The sequence below is a fragment of the Macaca mulatta genome, chromosome 14, assembly GCF_049350105.2.
Source record: "Macaca mulatta isolate MMU2019108-1 chromosome 14, T2T-MMU8v2.0, whole genome shotgun sequence".
In the NCBI taxonomy this organism is placed as follows: Eukaryota; Metazoa; Chordata; class Mammalia; order Primates; family Cercopithecidae; genus Macaca; species Macaca mulatta.
In genome coordinates this window covers 134,447,351-134,456,823 of record NC_133419.1, presented here as the reverse complement: position 1 = coordinate 134,456,823, position 9,473 = coordinate 134,447,351, and the positions used below count along the sequence as shown (strand labels likewise).

Here is a 9,473-nt window from a genome sequence, read left to right as displayed (position 1 = left end):
GTTACCACCGGAAGTACCCTGTCTCGGATACCCTTTAGATTCCCCCACTGAAGAAAAACGAAGCGGGAAAAACGCTGTTAGGGTTCAACTCAGGCCCTGGCTCCTTGAACGAATTAGCGGAAAAGTCACCCGCAGGAGCCTTGTTTGGCTTCCACTTTTCGGCCCGCCCAGTTCTCTGAGCGTGCGGCGGACGACGCAGGTGATTGGTTGAGCGAATGGAAACGGCTGGGTGCGGTGATTGGCCGGTGGGAAATTCTGTACGTTGTGATTGGTCCGCAGGAACGACTCGGCGCGCGCGCGGGAGCGAGCTTTGAAAGTTGAGCACGGCGGCGGCGAGCCGGTGGCCTGGGGATCATGGTGGCGCTGCGGGGCCTTGGTAGCGGCCTGCAGCCGTGGTGTCCGCTGGATCTTAGACTCGGTGAGCAGACGCAGCCGCGAGGCCCTGGGGCCAGGGCGGGGGTCCTTTGCGTCCCCGACGACGCCTAAGCCCGGGCCGTGGTGCGGGTGGGGGCGGGGTGGGGGCGCCCGGCTGTCGGCGGTGCCTGGGGTGCCCAGGGCCGTGCCACGCCAGGATTGCGGCCAGCCAGGTTTCCCGTGGGGGTTCAAGCCGGCCAGGCCACCCTTAGAATAAGCGAATGTTGGCCAGTCTCTTCTAGCGTTTGTGCATCTGTTTTCTCGGCCTTCCCCTTCTTCCTGTGCACCTCTTCGTGCACCTATCTATTCTTACCTATTCAGATGGTTTTAAATTGCAAATCTTTTTCTTCGGCCAGACTTATTTTTTGAACTTCATGTTCATAGGTTCAACTGGATGTCTCACATGCAGACATCATCACACGTCACATGAGTGAAAATGGGATTCCCAAAGCCTGCTAATGGCACTATCCAAGCCACCAACCCAGGAGTCATGGCATTTCTGCTTCCCCTTTCATGCCTGCCACCACTGTCCTGCCTCCGAGGTGTCTCAGGGCCGACCCGCTCCATTCCTGGTGCTACTGCCTTCATCATAGTCAGCCTCGAGCAATTGCAGGAGTATTTTAGCTGCTTTCTGATGTTAACTGTGCCAGCCCATCCCCCACACTTTTGCAGACCGACTTTTGAAAACACAGCTTTGAATGTGTCAAGCCTGTACACCTTTAATGTTTCCCCTTTGTTCCCTAAATAAATGACCAGATCCTTGGCATACTTTATAAGTCTTTGCCATTCTCTTCAGTTTGATTTTTCAAGAGTATAATCTTTGGAGTCAGACACACTGGGATTGCTCCCTTGGCTGTACCCCATAGCATCCATGTATTACCGTGCAAGTTACTTCTCCTTGCTAAACCCCTGTTTTCTGATTTGTCAAATGAGGAGTGCAATATCTACCCCACAGAGGTTTTTGTAAAGATAAATTTTGTACCTGCTACATAATAACTGCTGAATAGATACTAATACCCACGAGCAAACTGTGTTATAACAATTTTGTTCATTTCAAAACACTTTAATTTCTTTCCCTTTGTGCTTTGTTACACTGTGCCTGCTGGGGTGCACTTTTCTGCATTTATTTGCCTGGCAAAACTCTTTCAGGTCCAATTGAAGAATCATCTTATTCCTCTGCCTCTTCCTCCTCCTCCAGTAATATTCCCTATTAAGCTCTGTAGCGTTTTACATTTTACATATCTATTATTTTAACACTCATCCATTGCAAAAATAATAAACATCATCTATTGACTGCTTTTTATGTGGTTAGCACATTGTTAGGGCCTTTATACACATTATCTTTCACAAAAATCTTGTATTTCCAATGATGAAGGAGAGACTAATTACGTGTAAGTAATCAAGTCAGGATATTTGCCTTGTTCTGACTCAAAATTCAGTGCTCTCTTTTCTATCATAGGCTGCTTTTTTTGGTATCCTAAGTGTGAAATGTTGAGATCTTTGTGGACAAGAACCCTCTAGTATTCATCTTTGTATCCCTAGAAGTGTAAGTGGCTTCCCTAGTATTTTCTCAAAGTGTTTGTTGAGTAAATAAGTGATGTATTTCTTCCTTTTCTTCCATCCTAAGTGAAGTAGAGCAGAAGTTACCTGCATTCGACAACTGAGAAAATAGGTAGTGAGGGATTTGAATAGTGTAAAGATATTGAGGAAAAAAAATCTAACTCAGTGTCTCCTGTACTCTCAGCAATCAACACTGAAGACTTCTGTGACCAAGTGGTAGATAACAGGGCCAGTTACTGCCATCCAAATTAGATTTGATGGTATTTACAGTAGGGAATGATTATAAGCAAAACTAAAAGGAGTGAGATAACTTTTGCTGTGGTCTATAATGACCTTTAAAACATTATTGGAAATTTAGAAAGATACAATTGTGTTTTTCAGATCTTCTTTCAGGCAGCATATTGCATGTCTTTGGAAGGAATGCTGTGCACAGCCACTTAGGGTACAGAGACTCCCTCCTCCAGGGTCAAGTTCAAGTGACAAAAGGTGATGAGCAGATTGTATTCTAAGGATGGATCTAGTTGAGTGTAAGGCCTTTTATTTTCATTTGCTGAGAGCGTTGTAATGCTCCCATCTCTGTTTTTTCTTTATTTATACCTTGCCCAACTTCTCTAAATCAGCAGTGAGCAAATACTTTTAATGCTAATTTGAAGGAACACCTGATTAATAATTTGAGATGTCCACATTTCCATCTAGTCCTAATTTTAGTTTGGGAAAATAACAATGAAAACACTGAAGAAATATGCTTTATTAGAAAAGAATGGGAAGGAGGGGTGGATGGATAGGGGAGGGATACCATTAGGAGAAATAACTAATGTAGATGATGGGTTGGTGGGTACAGCAAACCACCATGGTACATGTATACCTATGTAACAAACCTGCATGTTGTGCACCTGTACCCAAGAACTTAAAGTATAAGTTAAAAAAAATGTTTATCCAAAAAAAAAAAAAAAGAAAAGAATGGGAAGATTTAGAGTTAAGAGAGATTGATAAGGAATCCAGCCAGCATGCCGTCTTAATATCCCTCCTCTCAATGTACATTCTTTCAATCAGTGTATTTTAAAGTCACCAAGGATTTCTGTGAGTCTGAATCTGGCTTGCCTCATCTATTTTAAACTTCCTGGGGAAATTATGTCTGTTTTTTAAATGCTACATTATTGTCCAAGGGCCCAATAAAGTGCTATATATTTTATTTCCACTTATTAACTTGGTTATGATATTTTCACAAAGGAACATCTTGGGCAATCTGATTAACCTCTGTTTCTTCTCTAGATTGAACAAATGGGAAAGCCTGATCACTAAATGTTTTGAAGTGTCCTTTCCCAAAACTCTTAAAAGTGTTTCCTTCTTTATATTCTTAGAAGATGATTAGCTTAATAGCCAGTGTCAGTTGTGATTTAAGATTCTCTTAAGCTTTTCTGGTTTTCTTTTATTATGCTACACCTATATTATTAAAACCAGTTAAATGTGAACTGTGACTAATAAACTTTTTTCCTCTTGAACATACCTGGAATCTAAAGTGATTAGTTTTTTCACTTGTTACGGAGTACTTACAAATTTCATTGCATTTTCCCCTAGAATGGGTTGACACAGTGTGGGAACTGGATTTCACAGAGACTGAGCCTTTGGATCCCAGCATAGAAGCAGAGATCATAGAGACTGGATTGGATGCATTCACAAAACTCTATGAAAGCCTTTTACCCTTTGCTACTGGAGAACATGGATCTATGGAGGTAAAAAATAAAAACAAACTAGCCAAATTTTGGTGTTAGCAGTAGAAGATGAAAGTCATTATAATCTAAAACTTAGCTTTCTTGGTGTACAATTCAGAGGGAGTACAATATGAGTAACATAAAGAATGTGGTTAATTTATTGGAATATCCTAAGAACTTTCCTCCAGAAGGTTCAAGGTACTCGTCTGATTTTTTTTTTTAAGACACAACCGTTTTTTACAATAGCAAATTAAAGGAAAAGTATAAGGCCAGGTGTGGTAGCTCATGTCTAATCGCAGCACTTTGAGGGGCTGAGGCTGGTCAATTGCTTGAGCTCAGGTTGAGAGTAGCCTGGGCAACATGGCAAAACCCCATCTCAGAAGAAAAAAAAAGGAAAAATATAAAGGCAAAAACAAGAAAGCTAGACCAAGGAAAATGCAAATAACAATTGAGACATGCCCTTAACCTTAACTTTAAGAAAATCTGCGGCCAGGCACAGTGGCTCACGCCTGTAATCTCAACACTTTGGGAGGCCGAGGCAGGTGGATCACGAGGTCAGGAATTCAAGACCAGCCTAACCAAGATGGTGAAACCCTGTCTCTACTAAAAATACAAAAATTAGCTGGTAGTGGTGGCGTGCGTCTGTAATCCCAGCTACTTGGGAGGCTGAGGCAGAGAATTGCTTGAACCTAGGAGGCAGAGGTTGCAGTGAGCCAAGATCACACCACTGCACTCCAGCCTGGATGCCAGAGCGAGACTCTGTCTCAAAAAAAAAAAAATCTGGTATTACTAAACTGAGGAATGACTAGTTGAATTAACAGGTTTGTCCAAAAAGTTCCTGTAAATACTGAGTTATATCCAGTACATAGAAATATAAATTATTATTTAAGTTGTTAGTTTTCAAAAAAACCAAAGGGTTGGGAAACAGAACAAAAGCTAATTGGATATTAACATCTCTGAAACATTTAAATGAACAAAAAGAATTTCACTTCCAAGTTTCACATCACAAAATTAAATCATCTAATTAAACATTCCTTCAGCATAACGCTAAGCACTGCCTTAAGTACCTGAGTTGACAGTAGGGATTAAGAAACAATCTCCCTAGGTTGAAGTCCCCCTCAGGGACCTCAGGGAGGAAGAGTGGACATTTGAACACTAACCAAATTAGGTCCAGCAGCCACATGCAGCTGCAGGGGGTGGAGAGTGCAGTGCCACTGGGCATTTGGGCGCCTGAAAATATTCTACGAACCACACTGTGAAAAATGCTCCAAGAGAGGTGCAGATTTGTTGCATAGGGTGTGAAAAAGGGAGCATGGTAGAGTTGGGAAGGTTCCAGAAAGAAAGTGGCCAGCAGTGAATCTTCACAGATGACTAGCAGAAGCTTGGGTTGTAAGGCAGTCCTAGTGAAGGAGCCACCCAATGGGAACATGCAGGAATTGTCAAGAGGCATACAAAAAAAGTGTGTGGTGGGATGGGACAGTAAGGTAGAGTAAGGGTAGGTCATGGGTAGCTTTACGTGAGGTTCGGCAGTGGAGTTTGAACATATTTGGTGGAGTGTGTATGAGGTTTTGTTCTAAGCTTCCTGCATGGATTAACTCATTTAATCCTCACAAGCAGCCCTGTGTGAAAGAGGTTACAGTGAGCAATAGATAGGTAACATGAATAGATCTGTTTTAAGCAGATGTTCTTGACAGTAGGTGGACTGAAGTGGGAAAAAATTGTGTGCAGGGAGAGCCCTTGGGAGACTGTATTGGTGATCCAGGTGTTAGTAGTAGTAATGGCATGGTCCAGAGTTACGATTTTGGGAACTGGAAAGGAAGACTAAAAACTAGGGACATTTTGGAGGTAGAATTAATAGAGCCTTGTGAACTAGGAAGCCTTTGTGAGATATCTTAAAGACATGGTGTGAAGTGCTAAACTGACTGGGCATAGGGAGTTACAAAAAGAAAGAAGTCAGTGATCCCCAGGGTTTCAAAACTAGGAAGATGATGACTCTGTTAACCAAGGTGGGGAATGAGGGAAAAAGAGCAAGGTCAGATGGAGAAACAGTTCTGTTTAGACTTCTGAACTTGAGATTCTGTGAGGAGATCCTTGGGAAGTTAAACAGGTAGTAGAAATGTGAGACCAGGAGAGAGAGCAGAATTCTTTAATGAAGGTATGGGTTGAAGCACAGTGATGCATGAGATCACCGAGGGGGAGCAGAAGCCAGGACAGAAATGGAGAGCTGATTGGAAGGGGTCTGCGGAGGAGCAGTCAAGTGTAAGGAGTGCAGGGCCACTGACGCCCAGACTAGAGACAGCAGCCGTGGGATCACATGGGGCCAAGGTGACCCCATACACAGAGCTCTGGCGAGCAGAGGGTTTAGGGTCGTGGATCAGCCTGGTGGAATGAGGACGTGAAGGCAGGAGATGATTTCTTTTTTCCTTTTTTTTTTTTTTGAAACCAGGGTCTTGCTGTGTTACCCAGGCTGGAATGCAGTGGCACAGTTACAGCTTACTGCAGCCTCAACTTACTGGGCTCAAACGAGCCTCCCACCTCACCCTCCTGAGTAGCTGGGACTACAGGTGTGTGCCACCATGCCCAGCTAATTTTTTATTTTTTGTGGAGACAAGATCTTTCTTTGTTGCTCTGTCTGGTCTCAAACTCCTGGGCTCAAGCAATCCTCCTGCCCTGGCCTCTCAAAGTGCTGGGATTACAGGCATGAGCCATTGTGCCCTGTGGAGATGATTTCTCCCACAGGTTTTTTAGTTAAGGAAAAGAGAGTGCTCTGCTCACTTGAATTTTGTGGGCCTTTTTTTGTTATGGTACTCAAGGATAAACCATATTTAGTTCCTATGTTTAGGTTATTAAAATAACTCATTTCTTCTTCATGTGTTTAGTAGGAGAAGACATGGAATGATGATAGAAGTAGTAAAATTGTAGTTTCTTTCCTAGGGTGTATCTCCTTTACCTGGGCTATTTCCGAGATCTCTTTCATTTCCTGCTCCCATTGCCTGCAATCTGCGGAACATTTAAATTTAAATAAAAGGCTCTGATTTCCACAGTGATTATTGGTAAACGGATTTGAGTTCCTTTTAATATAGAGGGATTAACTTTTCTGAATAATCACTAATATATGGTGTCCCAAAAGTGTTAGTGTAGTTTTAAACTGTAATTTCTGAAGTTTATATGCTACAAACTTAACCAAAAATTCTTTTGAAAGTTTAATTATTTAAATATGTTATATACATATTTATCTTTGTAATTTTGGATAATATATTTTTAATTTTGATATTTTGTTTCAGTCCCTTTGAAGATGGTAAACATTTAGCAATAGGAACCAGGCTAGTCTATTCCTCTTTTTGTAAGGCACCAAGAACTTACAAAAATCAAATAATTGATGTTTCCATTTCTCTGATGACTGGCTTTTGTGATTTGCCCTCTCCCCACAGAGTGTCTGGACCTTCTTCATTGAGAACAATGTTTCCCATAGTACACTGGTGGCATTGTTCTATCATTTTGTTCAAATAGTTCATAAGACAAATGTCAGTGTACAGTATCGAGAATATGGCCTTCACGCTGCTGGGCTTTACTTTTTGCTGCTAGAAGTACCAGGTATGTAGACCTGATATGATAGGATAAATCTTCTGTCACTTTTTTCTTTCTACATTTTTCAATTCTTATACTTTGTTTCTTGTTTCTTCACTTATAAACGGGGCAGTGCTAACCCATGGCAGAGAGTTGTTCTGAGGAGCAAGTCTGTAAAGTACATGGCATGTTGTAGGTCTTTGAAAACCTTCCCTTTTTTTTTTACATCCAAAATTATGCTATCTATAAACGAATAAAAATAATCTGAGGAGGACCGCGAGAGCTCCACGCCCGCCCTCCGCCGTTGCCCTCCGCCATCGCCGTCTGAGGAGCACCGCAAGAGCTCCGCGCCCGCCCCCCACCCATCGCTGTCTGAGGAGGACCCCGAGAGCTCCACGCCCTCCCCCCGCCATCGCCGTCTGAGGAGTACCGTGAGAGCTCCGTGGCCGCCCCCCCCAGCCCATCGCCATCTGAGGAGCACCGCAAGAGCTCCGCGCTCGCCTCACCCTGCCATCGCCGTCTGAGGAGCACCGCGAGAGCTCCGCGCCCGCCCCCCGCCATCGCCGTCTGAGGAGCACCCCGAGAGCTCCACACCCTCCTCCCGCCATCGCCGTCTGAGGAGTACCGCGAGAGCTCCACGGCTGCCCCCGCCCCGCCCATCGCCGCCTGAGGAGTACCGCGAGAGCTCCACGGCTGCCCACCCCCCCCCCCGCCCATCGCGGTCTGAGGAGCACCGCGAGAGCTCCGCGCCCGCCTCACCCTGCCATCGCCGTTTGAGGAGCACCGCGAGAGCTCCGCGCCCGCCCTCCGCCATCGCCGTCTGAGGAGCACCGCGAGAGCTCCGCTCCTGCCCCCCGCCCCCCGCCATCGCCGTCTGAGGAGCACCGCGAGAGCTCCGCGCCCGCCCTCCGCCATCGCCGTCTGAGGAGCACCGCGAGAGCTCCGCTCCTGCCCCCCGTCCCCCGCCATCGCCGTCTGAGGAGCACCGCGAGAGCTCCGCGCCTGCCCCCCGCCCCCCCGCCATCGCCGTCTGAGGAGCACCGCGAGAGCTCCGCGCCTGCCCCCCGCCCCCCCGCCATCGCCGTCTGAGGAGGACCCCGAGAGCTCCGCGCCTGCCCCCCGCCCCCCCGCCATCGCCGTCTGAGGAGGACCCCGAGAGCTCCGCGCACTCCCCCCCGCCATCGCCATGTGAGGAGGACCGCGAGAGCTCCGCGCCTGCCCCCCGCCCCCGCCCGTCGCCGTCTGAGGAGGACCCCGAGAGCTCCGCGCACTCCCCCCCGCCATCGCCGTCTGAGGAGCACCGCGAGAGCTCCGTGCCCGCCCCCCGCCATCGCCGTCTGAGGAGCACCGCGAGAGCTCCGCGCCCGCCTCCCCCACGCCATCGCCGTCTGAGGAGCACCGCTAGAGCTCCGTGCCTGCCTTCCCCCCGCCATCGCCGTCTGAGGAGGACCGCGAGAGCTCCGTGCCTGCCCTCCGCCATAGCCGTCTGAGGAGCACCGCGAGAGCTCCGCGCTCGCCCTCTGCCATCGCCGTCTACAGTTCTGATACTGCCCTTTCTCCTCATGATTCCTTGTCTAGACTGAGAAATAACTGCTGTGAGGAGTCATTGTTTTTCAACACCTCTCCGATGTTGGTGTTGAAAAATAGGTTAAAACCATTCTAATCAAGAAAGCAGGAAAGCAGCTAGTAATACGTGAAGGAGGGCACTGACCAGGAGTCTGTGTTCGAGCACTGTTTTACTTTATTGTCAGAGCACTGAGGAGGCCTTTCCTCCTGTGACGGTGAAATCCATTCTCTTCCCTACTCCAAACCCAAGGTGAGAGACAGTGGAACGTAGAGATTGAGTTCAGTAACCCAGAGTTCATATGGAAAAGCAAATGACAAGATCACTCACCTTGCTGCTTCTCTTTGTTTATATTAGCATTTGTAATTAATGCTCAGGGTGTATTCCATATGATCTGGGAGTGGGCAAAAAGGTATTATATTTAAAGCCTTGAACATTGGTTTGTGTTATTGTTAATGCTCCCATAATGACTTTGGAAATAAGTAAGTTCCTAAAGGATTTTGTTGCTAAGCAGTGTCTCAGTTGTAACCAGGCCCTTTCTCAAAAAAGTAGTGGTTTTAGAAACCCATTTCACTCTCATCTTGCCAGATGCAGTTTCTTCTGATTAAGATTGAGATTTATGCCAGAGCAAAGAGGTGGCTGTTACTAATTGTGTG

At 46.2% G+C, this 9,473-nt stretch overlaps 1 protein-coding gene across 2 annotated transcripts in view; it reads left to right on the top strand.

Annotated features, from left to right (window-relative positions):
• The first annotated feature begins 312 nt into the window (after positions 1-312).
• Positions 313-9,473, top strand: part of NCAPD3 (non-SMC condensin II complex subunit D3) — a 70,968-nt gene continuing 61,807 nt past the window's right edge. For both annotated transcript variants that reach the window (XR_013404449.1, XM_002799890.4), the window contains exons 1-3: positions 313-418; positions 3,553-3,707; positions 7,118-7,280. Coding sequence is in view for 1 of the 2 variants with exons in the window: in XM_002799890.4 (XP_002799936.3) it covers positions 355-418; positions 3,553-3,707; positions 7,118-7,280 (382 nt within the window). In the remaining variant the exon portion in view is untranslated. The remainder of the gene's footprint in view (positions 419-3,552; positions 3,708-7,117; positions 7,281-9,473) is intronic.